This window comes from Sorex fumeus, unplaced genomic scaffold (assembly GCF_029834395.1).
Source record: "Sorex fumeus unplaced genomic scaffold, SorFum_2.1 ptg000020l, whole genome shotgun sequence".
Classification (NCBI taxonomy): Eukaryota; Metazoa; Chordata; class Mammalia; order Eulipotyphla; family Soricidae; genus Sorex; species Sorex fumeus.
In genome coordinates, this window is record NW_026606077.1 from 2,941,316 (window position 1) to 2,962,127 (window position 20,812).

General features: G+C 39.5%; 2 protein-coding genes across 2 annotated transcripts in view; one reads left to right on the forward strand and one right to left on the reverse strand.

Moving 5' to 3' along the window:
• CTNNA3 (catenin alpha 3) overlaps positions 1-20,812 on the reverse strand; it is a 1,757,578-nt gene that overhangs the window by 1,016,142 nt on the left and 720,624 nt on the right. The gene's annotated exons all lie outside the window — the stretch shown is intronic.
• LRRTM3 (leucine rich repeat transmembrane neuronal 3) overlaps positions 5,288-20,812 on the forward strand; it is a 204,514-nt gene continuing 188,989 nt past the window's right edge. Inside the window, exons 1-2 of the mRNA XM_056113568.1 lie at positions 5,288-5,880; positions 6,252-7,783. Coding sequence (XP_055969543.1) covers positions 5,877-5,880; positions 6,252-7,783 — 1,536 coding nt within the window. The 5' untranslated portion in view covers positions 5,288-5,876. The remainder of the gene's footprint in view (positions 5,881-6,251; positions 7,784-20,812) is intronic.

Below are 20,812 nucleotides of genomic sequence, written 5' to 3' on the forward strand. Positions count from 1 at the left end.
TCACTGGGGGAATTTAACTTGTCAGGTAAGTTATGGTTTCTTCTGTGTGTAACGCTAAGTGCAAAAGAAGTTGCGAAATACCTAATGTAATACAATTTTGCTTCTGGTGAAAGGCAAATCAGAAATGATCACCTTGCTAGAATCAACAAGTAAAAGAAGTTAAACTTTTGAAAGTATACCGGAAATTACTAAGATTTTTTCAGAATATAAGGATTTTTCTTTTGAGAATCATTGTTTTTGAGTAATCTCTTTTCAATCTCCAGTATCCAGTCTCATTTAGGATTGTATTATTTTGCTAGTATATTGCTCTTCTAGCTTCATGCTCAGATACCTACTTTTATTCAGGCAATTCATTATCAGGAATAGGCATAAACCTTGTATGCTGCCATCTTAAGGCTGCCAAGGCAGGGGCCATACAAAATATCTGAAATCAAACCTAATCCAAGAAAGCCTAGTGATTACCACTGAGGAAGAAGTCAATGATTAGTACTAAAAGGGACTATCAGTTAAGAACTAGAGAGTTGCCAAACTGAAAATAGGAAAAGAAAACAAAGAGTAGATGTCAGGTTGTTACAAAACACAAGGCAGGCGCCCATCCCATGAAGGTAGCACTGTAGCACTGTCCTCCTGTTGTTCATTGCTTTGCTTGAATGGGCACCAGTAATGTCTCCACTTTGAGACTTGTTGCTTCTGTTTTTGGCATATTGAATACACCACGGGGAGCAAAGAGACAAAATTGATGTGAGGTAAAGAGGTTTATCTAGGGCCTAAGAAACTGAGAAGATGGTGGACTCATGTTCCTCACAAAATCTCTTGTCTATGTGGTCTCAGAAAAGCAGTTTTATAGGAAAAGAAAACAGGGGAGTTCATCCTTTGGAAGGGGCTGTTATATACTGATGGGCTCCAGGATGATCAATAAATTCACTCAGAGGCTTATCACCAGAGACATTCCTTTGATATAACATTGGTCACGGTCACGGTGCTCCCGTTGTTCATGGATTTGCTCGAGTGGGCCCAGTAACATCTCCATTGGAGACTTTGTTGTTACTGTGTCTGGCATATCGAATACGTCACGGGGAGCTTGCCAGGCCCTGCCGTGCGGGCGAGATACTCTCAGTAGCTTGCCGGGCTCTCCGAGAGGGGCAGAGGAATCGAACTCGGCTCGGCCATGTTGGCTGCATGCAAGGCAAACACCCTATCGCTGTGCTATCGCTCCAGTGATATATATATATATATATATATATAAACATATATAAATATATGCATGTATTTATACACTCATGTAGTCTATATATCTTAGTTTATAGAATATACATATTTCTGGAATATATTCTATGCTATGTTAAATTGTGGAATATATAGGCATATATAAATGCAACAAAGTATATTGATCACCAAACATAACCCAAAATTTCTCTCAGAAAAACAATGTCGAAGTACCACATTTCCCTTTTCTTGAGATTTGTGGGAGGCTTCCAAGAAACAACCAGGAGGCTCAGGGGGTCTTCTTGGCCACTGAGCAAAGGTTCGATGCAAGTTTCTGGGGATGTGGCACTGCTCAGGACTCAGTGATGCTCAGGGGCCTCCAGAGCTGCTCTCAGTCATGCTCAGGAGACCAGATGGTGCCGAGAATCAACTTGCATTGGCCGTGTGCAAAGCGTGTGCCTTAAGCCCTCGACTGCCTCTCTGGGCTGAGAGGTACAGAGTCACTGAGCTTCTGTCACCAGAGAATGAGTGAAGAACAAGAAAGCGCCTTGCTGAGAGGTCCTTCAAGTCCTCAGAGAGTAACTCTATGCAAGGGGCGGAACAGTCAGCGCAATTGCTACATCCCATGAAGCAGGGCGGATGAGGAATAAAACCAAAGGCTTTCAAGCAACTGAGATGTAAAAGAGAAGTTATAAATAAGATTCCCTTTAGTCTTTTAAAATAGACACATGTTGTCAAGACCCATTTAGGATGTTAGATGATAAAAGATAAAATATGCCGAAAGGAATATTTTAAAGTATATTTACTTTTTCATGAAATTTATGGCTTAATTATGAAGAAATATCTATGTGAAAAGTGAAGGTCACCAGACGATTCTAATTTCTTCCTTTTCATACACATGCTCTAAAAACACTTGATCCAATTTCATAGCCACTGTGTCCAATATCAAATGAATGTGTGAAGCTGACCAATATGCAATAAGTATTTCTTGAGCATTTAAAATGTGTCAAGCTTCTTCTGCGTCTTCCGGAAATAAACTAGGACAAACTACTGTCTTTGTCTTCGTGGAACTTATATCACATCATAGATTAGTTAGCCTCTTTTCTGACTGGCAGAACATGTCTTTATTTTAATCATCTGCTTACAGTGTATTTGTGTTTATTTTGAGGCTACACCCAGCTGTGCTCAGGAAACCACTTTTGCTGGGGAACAAACCTAGGACTCCTTCCGTCAAAGCACAAACAGCAGCTAGAAATCCATCACTGTGTTTCAAAAATCTGCTAAAGATCTGAGTGGGTGGCTATGCATAGTCTCTTCGAGTTCTTCAAATCAAGGTGGGGGGCGGTGAAATTTACAAATGTACATTTGTAATGAGTTCTTTGGGATCTTTCTATGCATCGATGGCATGGTTAATTTTTGAGCACCACCGTCCTGTTGATAAAACACTATGTGAAGAATTGATACTTTTTACCCCTGAGCATTGCCAGGTGTGACCCAAAAAAGAAGGGAAAAAAAAGGATTGGTGCTTTAAAAATTTTAATTGTTTTGCTTCCCAGGTGGTATTGAGAAGGTCAGGGGGTCCTTCCCAGCGGCCCCTTAGTGCAAGGGCCCGAGGAGGCAGCACATCTTCCATTCTTCTGAGGTGGACATTACCCAGGAGCCACCTTGGAGATGCTCAGGGGCCTGAAAGGCCACATAACATGAAATTTAGGTGTCTTGGGGCTGCATAGGGGAAAGCTCAGAGGACTGTGTCATGCTCGGGATCAAACTAGGGGAAGCTGCACGCAAGGCATGAAACTTAATCTTCTGCTCTCTCCCCTAGTCCAGAAATAGTGACTTTGACAGTACCACATCTGTGAGGCAAATAAAGATTGATTTAATAGTACACAAATGACTGATTTAATGATGAATTGTCACCCAATATCTCATTGGAAGAGACTACAAAGCTCTTCAGGGTTTTCTACAGCTAACACACCTAAAAAAACTGACAAAAAAAAAAACCTTAAGAGAATTATATAATAAGTTTAAACAAAATGGTTTTCTTTATGGGACAGAAGTTACTATGTCCTACTTTGAGGAAGAAAATGATGAGGCATTAGTAATTATGGGCTACAGAACCAAAAGACTCATTTAAAAAGTAAAGTTTAGAGAGGGTAAAGTTTGGGCTGGAGCGATAGCACAGTGGGTAGGGTGTTTGCCTTGCACATGGTCAACCTGGGTTCAATTCCTCCACCCCTCTCAGAGAGCCCGGCAAGCTACCGAGAGTATTGCACCCGCATGGCAAAGCCTGGCAAGCTACCTGTGACATATTTGATATGCCAAACACAGTAGCAGCAAGTCTTACAATGGAGACGTTACTGGTGCCCACTCGAGCAAATTGATGAACAATGGGAGGACAGTGCTACAGTGCTACAGGGTAAAATTTAGATGATGGAGATTAGGAAATATTATCCCCCCCCAAAAAAAGTCTAACAACAGAAATCCAGTACACATGATACCAAAAAATTACTAAAATAGTTCTTTGTGAATGCATATCTAGTATACTCTATGTTCTGTACAAACCATCAAGTGTAATATCAACAAATACAACACAGTCGAAACTATTCAAATAACAGCTAATGCAGGCTTACTATGCTTCATGAACTACTTAAAGTAGTTCATGATATTAAGATGGCTTCATTTGAACATCCTGGGTGAAGTTCCTCTTCTTGTAAGTAGAAACTGAGGCAGAGAGGGAATTTAAAGTTACACAGTGGATACACTGCAGTCAGGATTGAAACCTAGATGCAACGTTGCTAATACTTCATCAGAAGACTCCTATCTAAGTGGGTCATACAAATCTAGGCAACAGGATTTGGGGGGTGGGGTGGGTGGGAGGAGCTCCAGAGCGGTGCTCAGCCAACCTTCCGAGCCTGATGACCTTTTGTGCTCAGGCTCAGCCACATGGTACTTCTCAGGTGCCAGCGACACACCCAGATGTGAAGCAGGAACATTAATACGTTACAGTTCTCCAGGTCCCAGTGCTTTAGTCAGGCTAATGACTCGTTTTTAAATAAAAATGAAAATGTGGCTGAAGATTCTCTCCCCACCACAACAGAAAAGTATGACCTGGCTGTCTTCTGACTGTTGCCTGTCCTCCACCTCCACACCTCCTCCTTTGGTTGAGGGAATCCTCTAACCAAATATTGAAGATTTAAAAAGAGGATAAGCTCCCTATTTCTGAATCTCAGTTTTGCAACTTGCATTCTACATGACCTTGAGCAAATTGTCTTTCTGCATCTCAGTTTCCTCGTCTTTAAAAGGAAGGTTATCCTGTGACTTTTTAAAGATTAAAATGAGACACTCCATTTATAGCACTTGAAAAGTGCTCAATAAATATTATTAGTGTAATAAATATGGCAGCATCAATAAATTGAACTGAATGATCTCTTGATTCTCCAACTTGCACTAAAAATGGCTTTATTCCTCTCCTAATTAAAAAGAGAGATAGAATTAAGACAGCAACAAACTAAGTCACGAGCCATTAAAACAATGATATATTTTGCGCAAAAACCGGAAAGGTTTCTGGACACATTAATCCCTATGCCATTAGTTAGCCCCTCAATTTCAAATGTGTGTGTTATAGCACCCCAGGACGCCCTGCATAATATAATCATTGTGACTCCCAGGGGTCAAATGGACAAGGCAGTTCATGCTTCCTGAGAAAAGTTCAATAATTCATTTGATGATTTTTAGTTCAAAGACTACAAAGAGGTTAAGAAAAATTGACATCTGATCAGTGAACTTAATGCCAGACTCCAGAAAAACTCAGAGCATCACTTGCTTAAAGATCAAGGGGGAAGAGACTAAAAGACATGGCCCAACTGTTAACATGAGACGTGGAAATTACCCGGAATGTTGCTGGTTATTGATTGAGGTGACCATTCAGTTCCTATTGAGCCACCCCAAAGAATCATTCATTTTCCAGCAGAGAGCCTGCTCATTTGCAAGATAAAAGAGAGACATTTCTGCACATGCCCGTAATGTTCCTCACCACTGGGGGCAGCTTTACATAAGACTGCATTCACTGAAACCAAAGCAACAGTCCGAGCAGCTTTCAGAATGACAGTCTGCAGAAGTGAGCGGAGCGTGTGTGCGGTACAGAGCTCCCCTGCCTTCTGGGCTCCAAGACAGCTCTGTGGCTGAACTGGGTGCTCCCACCAGAAATGCCGGGCTATGGAATACAGATTTGGCAGCTCAGGTAGCCCCGTGTCGCCTGAAGGAATACATCATGTTTTCCGATAAGAAGAAATTTTAGAAGCAAGCTTTTTATTTTTTAACGCACCCCCCTCCTCCTCCTCAAAAAAAAAAAAAGAAAGAAAGAGAGAAATAAAGAAAGAAAGAAACTGTAAAGATGCAAAAACGTAATATCCATGAAGATCCTATTACCTAGGAAGATTTTGATGTTTTGCTGTGAATGCGGTGCTGGGATTTATTTGTTCTTGGAGTGTTCTGCGTGGCTGGCAAAGAATAATGTTCCAAAATCGGTCCATCTCCCAAGGGGTCCAATTTTTCTTCCTGGGTGTCAGCGAGCCCTGACTCACTACAGTGCAGCTGACAGGGGCTGTCACGGAAGTGCCCCCCTAAGCCAAAGCAAAAGACCTAAGGACGACCTTTGAACAATACAAAGGATGGGTATGTTTTGTCATTTTTCTTCTTCCTTCTTAAAAAAAATCAAACCAAACAAAACCAAAAAAAAATAATAATAAACCAAAACCCTCTAGTCTGTGTATTAATTCTGCCTTAATTATTGTAGAGAATATCTTGCTTCTGCTCTCAGACTATAATTCAGTTGCTTAGTGGACACAGTTCCTTGCTTAACTACTGAAAAAAAAAAACCACTAAAGATCATGCTCTTTAAATGATGAAATAATATTTGATGTTAAATGTTGTTATCTAGATTTTAAATTTTAAACATAAACATACGTGCCTGTTTTTGCTTGATAAAAAAAATGAATGAATTCTTTTTTGGGGGGATAACTTTTCTAAGTTGTTTTTATTTCCAGGTTTCAATGTAATTAGGCTACTGAGCGGATCAGCTGTAGCACTGGTCATAGCCCCCACTGTCTTACTGACAATGCTTTCTTCTGCTGAACGAGGATGCCCAAAGGGCTGTAGGTGTGAAGGCAAAATGATATATTGTGAATCTCAAAAATTACAGGAGATACCCTCAAGCATATCTGCCGGTTGCCTAGGTCTGTCCCTTCGCTATAACAGCCTGCAAAAACTTAAGTATAATCAGTTCAAAGGGCTCAACCAGCTCACCTGGCTGTACTTGGACCACAACCACATCAGCAATATTGACGAGAACGCTTTTAATGGAATACGCAGACTCAAAGAGTTGATTCTGAGTTCCAACAGGATCTCCTATTTCCTCAACAATACCTTCAGGCCGGTAACAAATTTACGGAACTTGGATCTGTCCTATAATCAGCTGCATTCTCTGGGGTCTGAACAGTTTCGAGGGTTGCGGAAGCTGCTGAGTTTACATTTACGGTCTAACTCTCTCAGAACCATCCCTGTGCGAATATTTCAAGACTGCCGCAACCTGGAACTTTTGGACCTGGGATATAACCGGATCCGAAGTTTGGCCAGGAATGTCTTTGCTGGCATGATCAGGCTGAAAGAACTTCACCTGGAGCACAACCAATTTTCTAAACTCAACCTGGCCCTTTTCCCGAGGCTGGTGAGCCTTCAGAATCTTTACTTGCAGTGGAATAAAATCAGTGTCATAGGACAGACCATGTCCTGGACTTGGAGTTCATTACAAAGGCTTGATTTATCAGGCAACGAGATCGAAGCTTTTAGTGGACCCAGTGTTTTCCAGTGTGTCCCGAATCTGCAGCGCCTCAATCTGGATTCCAACAAGCTCACATTTATTGGTCAAGAGATTTTGGATTCTTGGATATCCCTCAATGACATCAGTCTGGCTGGGAATATATGGGAATGCAGCAGAAATATTTGTTCCCTGGTAAACTGGCTGAAAAGTTTCAAAGGGCTGAGGGAGAATACAATCATCTGTGCCAGTCCCAAAGAGCTGCAAGGAGTAAACGTGATTGATGCAGTGAAGAACTACAGCATCTGTGGCAAGAGTACCACGGAGAGGTACGACCTGGCCAGAGCTCTCCCAAAGCCAACATTTAAACCCAAGCTCCCCAGGCCTAAGCACGAGAGCAAGCCCCCTCTGCCCCCCACGGTGGGAGCCACGGAGCCTGGCCCAGAGACCGAGGCCGACTCGGAGCACATCTCTTTCCATAAAATCATCGCAGGGAGTGTGGCCCTTTTCCTGTCCGTGCTCGTCATCCTGCTGGTGATCTACGTGTCTTGGAAGCGGTACCCTGCCAGCATGAAGCAGCTGCAGCAACGCTCCCTCATGCGAAGACACAGGAAAAAGAAAAGGCAGTCCCTAAAGCAGATGACTCCCAGCACGCAGGAATTTTATGTAGATTATAAGCCCACCAACACGGAGACCAGCGAGATGCTGCTGAATGGGACAGGACCCTGCACCTATAGCAAATCTGGCTCCAGGGAGTGTGAGGTATGAAGCGTTGTCATAAAAATCTCTTAAAGGCTGGGGGATAAGTGGTGCTTTACTGAACTCTGGTGACTCTAAAAGGGAATGCCTCCCCCTCCCCAGCCCTGGGCTCCTCCTCAACCCCCCTCACTTTGCTGGCAAGGTCCTTCCCTACCCATGTTAGTGCATTCATAATGCTGGTCATTTTCCTCTCAGCCATGATCAGCCCCTGAATTTTAAAGGCCACAGTCGAGGTGAATCTTCAACTCAGGCTGTAGTAGAGTGCCTATTGTGTCCCACCCTTGACGCATCCCCTTCATGTCACACTTGTTTAAGAGAAAACTTCTTTCATAAATAGCTCCACATCTGTGGTCCTTCTCCTGCAGCCATGACCAAAGCTACAGTTACAGAAGGTTTGCAGTTTCCCTGGCAAATCCAGGGGGAGAAAGTGAAGAAATTATCCCAGGTACTCGCAAAAAAAAAAAAATAAAAAGAGCTGGGAATGATTCTCGGGTGGGTGACTTACAGGGACACTTCGAGGCAAAGCCTTAGGACAATGCCTGGCTAGAGAAGAAATCGCAGGAAATTATCAAAAGATGGTGCTGGTTGAAAGCAGCACCCCCAGCAGTTTCCAGAGGTATTAGAATTACAATAAGCAAGCCTTGAGGGAAGTGTGGAAGGGTTAAACTGCTGCCAGCAGGCAAGTGCAAAAAAAAAAAAGTGAGGAGCTGGTCAAATGCAAAGTTTCAGAGTGGAAGGAAGTCGGAGCTTCGAAACCCACCCCTGTAAAAGCAGACTGGAGGTTTTTACTGCCCATTTTGTCTAGCTTCTACCAGTTCAAAACAAATAAATAGTATAGCCAAGAGGCAGATTTGAGAAGGCAGATTTCTCCACAGCTCTTCTTGAACCTTGGGAGTTTGGGGAGGTGAGGCTGGCTCCTGGGAAGTCAGTGCTCTAAGCCTGTGGGTTGAGTTTCCAGCCTTTCCCGTTGCTAATTCTTTTTAAGGCCCCTAAGGGGGTTAGCAGAAGCCTGAGCTGTGTTTGCTCTTTGGGATGGGAATTGTCAGGCTGCCCTGTGGTGTTCCATTATGTGCTCTTCTCACACTAGTCCTCTAAGGACTGACATTTCATTCAGGAGAGAGAGAGAGAGAGGGAGAGAGAGAGAGAGAGCAGATTCCCAGGCATTCCTCTGTCCATAGTCTCAACAGAAAGGCTAATGCTGATAACACTTCAATAAACGTATACAAGTATATATGAAAGGAAAAACCCCCAGCTCAATCCCATGGTAATGATCCTTTGGTTTGCTCTAGTGCTGGTATTAGAGTGTCTCTGTGTGCATCTGTGTTGTGAACCCATCCATGATTCTGAACAGACCCTGTTGGCAACCTGCAAACTGCATGCATATTTCCATGCTGTTGGTGAAAGTTTATTGACTGCAGCAGAAAAAGCATAAACCTCCATGTTTAAGCAACTTTGGACACAGTTCATTAAGATGTCAGAATGATGTCTTTGGTCTGCATCCTTCTTCATCCTCCAAAATGAAGGGTTCTATGGAAGGTGCAGAAATCAAGGACTGCAACATTGTGTCAGGTTTGTTTAATTTGGCTTATCCAGACCCATCTTTAACCATGGCCCTCTTCTTTCACGAGAGGGTTGTACAGAAAAGAAAAAGCCAATGGATATTTTTGTCAGCATTTTTAATACAGATTGGAGGTTTTTTATATTTTGAGAGAAAAATTCTGGGCAAGTCACCATAAAATATAATTGCTAGGAAGCCAGATAATAAAAATCAGACTTTGATAAGCAACAAAGAAAAATATTTTGGGTTGATTTTTCAAGGTCCTTTGACTTTGATTAAATCTTAAAATAGATAAGATTTTAGAAAAGAATCATACACACACTATTTTTACTCATAAATTTGCTATTGACAAATAGTCACAGAATCTCAATTGATTAATAATGCAGTTACCTACTTACAGTAATAGAAACTAGAAAATAACGATAAAAATGTGATGTTTTTCACTGAAGTTGTAACTCTATAATTCCTCCTCCCCCCAGCACACACCCAAATTGTCAATAAGTACATATCCCACCTAAATCAGAAATCTTCTATCAGCCACATTTTTATCAGTACTAAATATTATTTTATTAATTGCATGTAGTATGAACATGAAAGAGCACATTTTCATTCTCTGACTGATTCACTTGTGACGGGTACCAATAAATTTAGGCACAGTATATTATTATGCTTACATATTTAAATTCCTGCAAATTCTCAAAGCCATAATGCTCCCTATAGGTAAATTATCTTTACATTATTGAAAAGTGTTTCAAAATTCAAAGTCATTTAACATCTAAGATTAAAATGACTGACATTTTACAGGCTGGTCAAAACCCAGTTTTAAATATCTAATTTTTACTATTTCTTCACTTAAAGATGAGAATCAAAACACACACACACAAAAATCTATAGTAAGTAAATGTAGAGAGTAACAATTATTTTCATTTGGAAGAAAAATTTAAAACTACAGGATTCCGATTTGAGAATGAAGACTCTAGTTCTGAGTATTTTATGAGCTCCAGTAAATAATTCTTATCAGTTAGCAAAAACTAGTTTGTCACTAGGAATATAACCAAGCCAAATGACACATGTTCTGCTCAACAGTTGCGATACTCACTTCATGCCATAAACATATCTTAATAATTACTTCAAACTCATTTCATATTTGTGAAAAGAATTGCTATTCCTTTTGGGAACACAAATTTACATGAAGTCTCCGACTTCCCTGAAAGATGCCGCAGTCTAATAAGCAGTCTGACCTGTTGATCCACACAACAGACACACATCGACGCAGAGTAGATCCACTCAGCACTGTGAATGCTTCGCCATCCAGAAAAGAGGCAGTTTCATCTCTGAACTGTCTGGATTTTCCCCCATTTTTAAGAGCCCAGAAGGCATAATGCTACAGCGGTGTGAGTTAATAGTCTCTGTGCCAGTTTTATAAGTAATACTAATAAAGGATCTATTTTCTGTTTAAATTAGTTTATCTTTTCCAAGGATGTTGACATTGCATCTTTTCAAAGAATTTAAAGCATTTTTTGATTGATTTGGTGAGTTAACTACCTAAGGAGACTATGAACTGTTCTTCTATGGAGCAGTAGTGACCTCTCGTGGCTGATTGAACTAACGACAGATTTTTGTTTTTTTTAAATCCAGAAAACAAATGGAAATGTGTTTCACAAAATAAAAATTATACTAAAATTTACACTCTACATACTTCATGTCCCCAGAAAACATAGTTTAAATATACCTTTTGAAACTCAGTTTTTTTATATTGACCTTTTTAGTAATGCCTGAACCGGTCATAAAATAACTACCAAAAAAATAAAGAGAGAGAGAGAGAGAGAGAGAGAGAGGGAAAATATGAATATCCAAGTAAAACAACAACACATACAAATATGTAAAAGTATTTCTGGTTATCAGTGTTGGTCAGATGCTCTTACATGTTCATTATATGTCTTAAATTTTCCATAAGCAGGATGCTAAAATGTAATGTCATTTATGATAGGGGAAATCGATTTAAATATCAACATGGAAAGAGCCAGGCAGTAGAAGTGTCTGAGCGACCAAGTGGGGGAGGGCTGGCCTCCGCTGCTTGCTGGCTCCAGGACTCTGCAGTTGGTGGATGATGCTTTGTGACCTGTGCTTTGCCCCTCTGCTACCCCGACCCTCCCCCTTCTGAGCCAGCTGAACACTGGTTCCATTAGCCTCTCTGACAATGATGTTACAGTGTAAGAGGTGATGATTCATGGATAATAAGATTATGCGCTCCTTCTAAGGAAGGATAATGCCTAGTCAGATTCATAGACCTGGCAGGAGGTTTTCAGATGTTGGAGGTGCGTGAAATATCTTCTCTTCCCTTGACATTTACCAAGATGAGGACTTAGTTTATTTAAAGTTTGGATTAGATGAGCATCAGAAACCAGCAACAGCCCACAAAGCCTAAGGAAAAGTGAGTTCCCTGATGCCATGAGTCAAAGATGCAGGAAACGTGTGTTGCTGCTTCTACTCCCTTTTCCTTGAATTCTCATTAGATTTGGGATTTGTCCCAACCCCCAGGTGGTTTGCTTTACCCTCCTTCTCTGAGCTGCCTATGGTGGAAATCAAAGGAAGAAACTATGACCCCAGCAATAGTACAAGGGAAACTGTGTTACAGGCCTTGAGAGAGAAACAGAACTAGTGGAAGCTAAGTCATTTCTATTAAAACAAACCGCAAAACAAAAAATAATACACAGGTGCATGCGAGTTTTCCCAATTTAATCATAACAGACTTTTGTGTCCCTCAAACGTTAATAATATGCGCACAGTTGGTGAGAATATAATAGAAATACTATAGATAAAAATATTTATAAAATAGCTTGTTTTTCATTAAAGAATGTATCACCAAGAATGGTAGACTGCAAACATTTGATTCAAGTATCTCTGACATTTGCTAATCAAACTATTTCAGGACATTTCCCAAGTTTTTCTCAACTACAAGTTCTTCTGTATAATGGGTATATATCACTGACATCAGTAAAAAGTATCTTCTAGAATCTAAAATGGCAAACAGCTTTCCTTTTCAACAACACTAAATGAGATATTCTACTCTGTTGGTATTATCTGTTGGTTCGGGTCAAAAAAGTCGACTAACCTCTTTGTTACAGAAACCCAAATCCTTTAAAATTAATACAGACTTCTGGGATTTGACAATAAGTCTAAAATTTAAATTATCTTTGACCTTTGGTTTCTATAAACACTCCATAAAAAGTATAATTAAAATAATAACCACAATGTAGAAGACAATAAAAACACCACTCAGAGAACACTGAATCAAAATTTTACCAAACTAAATAAAAAAAATAGTGTGTCAGTCAACTATGGCTAAAGCTTTCAACTGATAATTTCAACTATTAATTTCTCTTCCCTTTCCAGTATGACTATTTGGAGCTCTGAATGATTTTACATTCATGGCAAAATGACATTGTTTTTGAGCAAAATGCAATTTTTATGGTACAGTGGAATATATATTCCAGAAAACAATCCTATGACAAACTCTGTTGTATTTTTCCCTAATGAGAGATTATCCAAAAGCATACTGATTTTATCAATTGTTCTAATTTTAAGTCACTATATATATGATTTTATATATATCTATATATATGTATACTCATATACATATGCATTTTTTTAAGTAGCACAATAATGCCAGTGTTTTGTTTTTTCTTCTTTTGTTGGGGGAGAGAAAGGGCACACCCAGTGGTGCTCAGGGCTAATTCCTGGCTCTGTACTCAAGAATCACTCCTGGTGGTGCTTGGGGGAATTAATGGGGTGCAGAGATCAAACCTGGGTCAGTAATGTGCCAGGTAACCACACTCCGTGATGTACTATATCTCTGGTCCCATAGGATTATTTTCTTAAAATGAGAACACCCTATTTACTTACAAAGGTATATTAAGTGAAATACTGAATATCCTTCATTGGCCCTTCATAAAGAAACGAACTATATAATTTTTAGGAAATTTCTTCCTAAGGGATATACCTGGCTGTATACTGTGTATACTGTGTCTGCTATTTCTAAAATTATTGGAATTTGAGTAGACAAAGCGTTCCTCTTTTATAGATATAGATATAGATGTAGATCTATACCAGCTGTACTCAGGCCTCACTCCTGGCTCTCCACTCACTGATCATCCCTGGCAGGGTTCAGGGAACCATCTGGGGTGCTGAGACCAAACCCGACGTGACTGCCTGCTAGACAAGCGCCCCAGACCCAGCATTTCCTGCACTTTAACAGCTGACTTTCTATGAAATATCTAAAAAAATAGATGATGATGATCTTTCAGTGGGAAAATAGTTTGTTAATTTTATGCTAGTTCACCTTCACAGCTCTAAATTAGGTCTCCTTAATGTCTGAGAATTCCAGAAATGTGAAGCAAACAAGAATATCTGGATCACAGTGCAACACAGAGAGAGGTCATCTGTTAACAAGTATATTTTCTATAATAACAGAACTGCCGTGTACTAAAAAAATCCATTTCAGTGTGAGGGAGGACTTACAATCGTATTCTATCCAGCAATTGTAATAAAAATGGAAAATTTTCCACACAATTCTCCATGTATCAATGGTTCCTGCTGTCCCCCAGAATTTTCCTTTATTCCTGTCTTCTGTTAAGTTATTGTTCTCTACTCCCTATTATGAAAAAATAATTTGTACCTTTATGTAAATCAGCACAGTTTGGCCATCTCACTAGAAGAACCAACAATATCAAGTTAAAAATTAGGCCATAAAACCAAATATAAGGCAAACTGACTTCATTCCTTACAAACCAGGTTGTGCACAATATCCATTATTTTCAATAAGAGAAAAATGTGTGTGAGTGTGTGTGTGTGTGTGGCATGCACGCACGCATATGTATACAGTTTAATCACCAATATGTTGATATACCTTTTCTTCTTAACTTACTCCTAGAGAACAAAATAAAGGCACTTGTTATGAGAGTACTCAAGTATATTTCACTCATGCCAATAATCAAAACTCTGTCTTCTCTTGGAAAATGCAATTATTTGGCCTCACATACAAATAAGCAAATAGCACATTTGACAAAGATAATTTCTATTAAAACTTCATCACACTAATTACATCTATCTAGAGTATAAAATACATTTTACCAGTGAAGAACAAAGTACTTCAATTAAATAGCAGTCCTTACTCAGCATTCTTGGAGAACAACTTATTAATGAAATGAGGGTAAAAAGAAAATTTTCCTAACAGTGATGCCATAAAGAGGCTATACTGGGACACATTTTTGGTAAACTTTTCCCCCTTATGGTCCCTTGTCACCTGAGAAATTTTTACACAACCCCAAGTATATAGTTATTTGAAATAGGTCTGCAAATTACACAATTACTAAAAATAATAAAGACCTTTATTTTCAAGCACATTTTTTAAATTTACATGGCCCCAAATGGGGTGTCAGCCAACAGTTTAAGAACCCAGGTCATAGAGAATTATACTCATGGCTTCAAGTGGGTTGTCCCACATGTACAAAAATTGCTACTCATTAATATTGAACGTTATGCACTAAAAAGATATCTCTATCCTCCGCCTTTTTATAATCAGTAAGAATCTTACAAGAAATATTTCTTTTAAAAAACTTCAAGATATTATGTTGAGGTTGAAGTACTGAAATGGCTTTATAAATTTCCCTGTATAAGATCATGACAGTGAAAACTTTCTTAGAAATTTTAAAACAAGTGCAGCACTCTGAAATCAGTGTTGGGTGTAGTCATAAACTTCTGAAAGGAATTTTGCAGAACTAATTATAATTTTTTTAATGAAAGTATATAAATATTTTGGGGGAACTGCTATTAACCCAGTAAAAGTTTCAATACAACCACTGAATGATTACAATGGAATAAAGATAATTTTTTTGTATTTTGCAGCAAGCTAGGCATGTTGCAAAGAGAATCTGCATCCTTTCTCTGAAGTGATTAAATCAGATCTTATTACACATATCCCTGTGTATTTATCCTTCATTTATTTTTTATATACCTGAGACCTTATTACATGCCAGGAGAGTATACAATGTGTATGCTTGAAGACACACATGATGGTTTCACAAGAAACAGTTTGTGATTTTTTTATAAATTGAGTAGTTTTAAAAATATATAAGAGCAGTCCTTCTATGGACTGTTTTCCCACAAGTTTCAGTCATTAATCCTCTATGAATTCTATACCAGAATCATTAATCTTAAACCCTGTTTTCAATCATTAATCCTCATCCCTTATTTAAACGGCTGCACTAGATTAATCTGTATCCCACTCACATAAAATTGCTCAAACCAAATTATACATCTTCAGTTCCCATTAGGAAATGATTTCCAGTGACTTCCACGAAGATATCCATCTGCTAGCTAGTTTCTAACCTGCTACACATCTTTGCCCCAGTCTCTGACACCTACATCAACCCATATCATGTCATTAAATGACAAAGACACACTCAGTCCTGTGGGCTTCTACAGGAAGGACTGAGTGAAAAATTAAATTCTGCACATATTTTTATGGGCCTCACTTTGAATGCTTTTATGAGCTGACACAGGGAGATGTGTGGAGTCTTTATTGATTTACACTAAAATGCATAAACATTAAATCCACTATAAAAATTAGGCAGCCAAGGTAAACATAGAAAAAAATAAGAGTTAAAAACTCATATACTTTAACTTTTAAAAATATTGATTACATTGTGCTTCACTTTGCTGACAGATGTTTTCCTTCAAGTTAACATCACAGCCTTGAATTTAATCTTCACATTTATTCTCTTCTCCCAATGCCAACAGAGAGATTCCTTTTAATAATTTTTTGTTTGTTTGTTTGATTGATTGCTTCAGTCTGGGTGGTTTTGCTGTGTGCTGTTCTCTGTTCGTAAATCTTTTCCCAGTTTCTTGACTATACAATTTTGCCCTTGCTAGACCCTCCACTCAAATCTTGATCTTGTCTGAAATTCACAGGACAGTGAATTAGCTTTATGATTGCAGAGATCAGATTGATGGACTGGGCTTCCCTCTAGGGTACAAGCTAGTCAAGCCTAAGGTATCTTCCTTCTGCCTTCCCAGTTTCCCATTCTTGTGCCTTTCTTCCATTTATAATGATTCTTCTAAGCCCAAGCAATAGTACAGAGGGTGATGCACTTTGTTGGCACGTGGCCAAACAGGGTTTGACCCCTGGCACCCAATAGGGTCCTCCAAGCTGACCAGGAGTGAGTCTAAGCTAAGAGCAGGAGTGAGTTTGGGGCCCTGCTGGGAGTGAACCCCAAATAAAAACAAGCAAACAAAAAAGATTCTTTCATCCAACAGTTTCTCAACCTCTCTTGATGTGTCTTTATTCCTTAACAATATATAAAGTAAAGGCCCTCCCGTTGGTCATCGATTTGCTCGAGCGGGCCCAGTAACATCTCCATTGGAGACTTTGTTGTTACTGTGTTTGGCATATCGAATACGTCACAGGGAGCTTGCCAGGCTCTGCCGTGCGGGCGAGATACTCTCGGTAGCTTGCCGGGCTCTCCGAGAGGGGTGGAGGAATCGAACTCGGGTCGACCATGTTGGCTGCGTGCAAGGCAAATGCCCTACCACTGTGCTATCGCTCCAGCCCACATATAAAACATTATTGTCCCTTTCAAAGACACAACATCTAGAGATAAAAATGTTTCTCTAAAAGTAAGGAAGTAATATACTAACAGCACGCATATCACACAAGGTCAGAAGTGCCTCCGTGAGCAAAAGATTTTGCAAGTACCATCCTACAAAGAAACCACTAAGCTTTTCACAAACATGAGGATAGACCTTCCCAGAGGAAATAAAGAAATATCCATGTTTATGTTGGTAAATTAGAGTTTAAAATATTTCTTCAGTGAATTATCATTATACAAGGGCTTTTTCCTTAGTTTTTTTCTTCACAAAGGAATAATATTGTATACTAGAAAGAATTTGGGCTGTGGATCTAGGAACAATCAAGTTTAGGTTCTGCATCCATGACTTAATAATCGCAAAATCTTGAGTTTTAGGTTCCTCATCTCAAAAATGGGTGCAAAACATTATAAGTAAGGAACACAGGATCGTTAGAATAGAATAAGGAATAAGCATTTCTTTGTTTTTAATTTTTGAGGGGCACATTGCAATTTTGGGAACTTACTATTGTAGAGATGATGTGAAAATTAAATGAGATGACATAAATCATAGAGAACAAAGTTGACACCATTTCTTCCCATCATTCATTCTAACTGCCTAGAATTTCAGCAGTATTGCATGCTTTAGCCAACTCTTCCCCAACATTTTTATTAAAAAATTTATATTCCTGGTAAATTTTTCAAAAAACAAAACCTAAATTGTCATAAGGTCAGGGCATCTAGATACATGATCAATATTGAAAATTGCTGAAGTTGACAAAAACCTATGTCCTAAATGTCCCACCAAAATTCAGCTGCGTCTTCACCTTTCTGTATGTACCATCTCACAAGATCTTAATGATGGCCAGGTCACTCTGAAAGTACCACTTGCTTTCCAACCTCTTGTTTTTGCTTGTTAGTTCTTTCCTGAGAAATTACTTCCCTTCCAAGTCTTCCCATCAACCTCTAAATCTGCCTCAAGAGATCCAAGTCAAATTTCATTATCCTAGAAGTCTCTTCCCTTCCCTCTTTTCCCTATACATTTTAATACATTAATTGAAGACTATTCCATAGGCTACCATATGTTAGACTTCTTATGTGTATTTATTCTCTGTAATGTGCTTCATTTCCTCCTTCCTTACTTTTTCCAATAGTGATTGATGTTGTCTTTTATGACTTATGTCTTGATTTCTAATAACTATTATAAGGTTATTCTTGCAGATAATTTAGAGCAAATATTCCAATTCTCACAGAAACAATCAAATCAATCTCATATCTATGTATTTTATATATGTAGCACTGTAGCACTGTCCTCCCCTTGTTCATCAATTTGCTCGAGCGAGCACCAGTAATGTCTCCATTATGAGACTTGTTGTTACTGTTTTCGACATATCGAATACCCCACGGGGAGCTTGCCAGGCTCTGCCATGTGGGCGGGATACTTTTAGTAGCATGCCGGGCTCTCTGAGAGGAACGGAGGAATCGAACCTGGGTTGGCCACATGCAAGGCAAACATCCTACCCGCTGTGTTATCACTCCGGCCGTTTTATATATATACATATATAATTTTCTTTTTTTTTTGTTTCGGGGTCACACCCAGAAGTGCTCAGGATTACTCCTGATTCTGTGCTTATAATCTCTCCTGGAAGTTCTCAGGGGAACATATGTAGTTCCAAGGATAAAACCAAGGTCAACTTAGTGAAAGAAACTACCTTAACCCCAACCCTATAACTCTGTATGGGATTTTTACTATATATAACTTTACACTAAAAGGTTTTCTCATTTACATATTTTTTAAAAATCACTAATACAGTATATTTTTTAAGAATTATTGTTCTGATTAAATTGTTTCTAGGCTATTGTTGTGAATAATCTATTAAGATTTTTTGATTATCATTGAGGATATGCACATTTTGAGTGGGTAGTGTTAAAGTAACTAAGAGCTAAAAATATTGTGGGTCAGTTTATTCATGGATGGATGTATATTGATTCCCAGTGGAGGCTGGATGGGCAAAGTTTGTTATAAAAGTCATGACATCACTTTGTCCACTGCCTCCTGGGAAAGATTCATTTTGCACTTTAGGTTGGATCTTCTCATCCTGCCCACAATTCTACAAGGCTTTAGACTCATCCCAGAGCCTCCTCACACTATTATGAAGACTAGGTCAAAAGTCTTTAACTTTTTAGCTATATACATTTTGAAAGTAATTCTTCCAGGGGCTGGAGCAATAGCACAGCGGGTAGGGCGTTGCCTTGCATGCGGTTGACCCAGGTTCGATTCCCAGCATCCCATATGGTCCCCGGAGCACTGCCAGGAGTAATTCCTGAGTGCAGAACAAGGAGTAACCCCTGTGCATTGCCAGGTGTGACCCAAAAAGCAAAAACAAACAAAAAAAAACTGTAATTCTTTTGTTGGGAGTTTCAAACATTAGACACAAGTTGACAACTAGTGGGGTTGGAGAGATAATACAGTAGGTAGGGCTTTTGCTTTGCTTAAGGCCAACCAACAGCACAGCAGTAGGGCATTTGCCTTGCACGCAGTCAACAAGGCCGACCCGAGTTCGATTCCTCCACCCCTTTCGGAGAGCCCAGCAAGCTACCAAGAGTATCTCACCCGCACGGTAGAGCCTGGCAAGCTACTCGTGATGTATTCGATACGCCAGACACAGTAACAACAAAGTCTCCAATGGAGACGTACTGGGCCCGCTCGAGCAAATCAATGAACAATGGGAGGACAGTGACAGTGACCAAGGCCAACCCTGGATTAGGGAGTAAACCCTGAGCACCTTAGGTGAACTCTCCCTGCTCCCCCACAAAAAGTTGACAATTAGTAATGCTCTTTTTATTGTCTTTCCAAACCTTGATGATGTAGAAGGCATCTGCCGGGTTGAATCGGCTGCCCTATGCTCCATCTCTCCTCGGCTCCCTTCCTGACCTAGATTCACTAAATTTCTTTTGTTCTGTCTCTCGAGAACTATTGAAATTTATTCCAATTCTTCTCCCTATCAAACTTTTACCTATAAGTCAATGTATGCTCCCTAGAACTGGAGAGTTAGTACAGGTGTTACGATGTTTCCTTTAATGCTGCTGAGCCTGGTTCAGTCCCTGGCTCTGCATATGGTCCCACGCACTGGCGGGAGTGACCTCTGAGCACAGAGTCAGGATTAAGTCCTGAATATTGCTGAGGATACCCCAATTTTCTTTCTTTTTAATAATCCACATTTTATATCAAGTAATGTGCAACTAACTTCCAAGTGAATTTAAAGTAAAATAACAGAGATTTTTCCTCTATATTAAAACTGTCTACTCATTTACTTTAAAAGAGAGTGAAAAAAAAAACCCCATTCATTGGCTCAGGAATGCAGATCAGTAGCAAAGCACAAGTTTCAGGCATATGAGGCCCTAGGTTATTTTTTCCAATATCACTACCACCACAAAAAAGTTAATCATAAAATCAAAATTAAAAAAATGTGTTTTATAAATATCCATTGGCACCCAATAGCTTTTTTTAGGTTTTCTTTATTTTTGCAGAGTTGGGTGGGGGGGTCGGTGGGAATAGGGCTGGCATGCACACCTGCTGGTGCTCAGAGATTACTCTTGACTCTGCACTTAGGAATTACTTCTGACGATGCCTGGGGGATCATATGACATGCCTGGACTAAACCCATATCAGCTGCTTGCAAGGCAAGCACCATACTGCTCTGCTGTCTCTACAGTTCCTTGTAGAGTTCTACAAATGAAGAACTGTATTTGTGTAAAGTATAATTTTAGAAACTGACAGAACTGATATATTTTAAGTCACTTTTAAAATGGTTTTAAGGTAGGATACATTTATAGAATATTGAAATT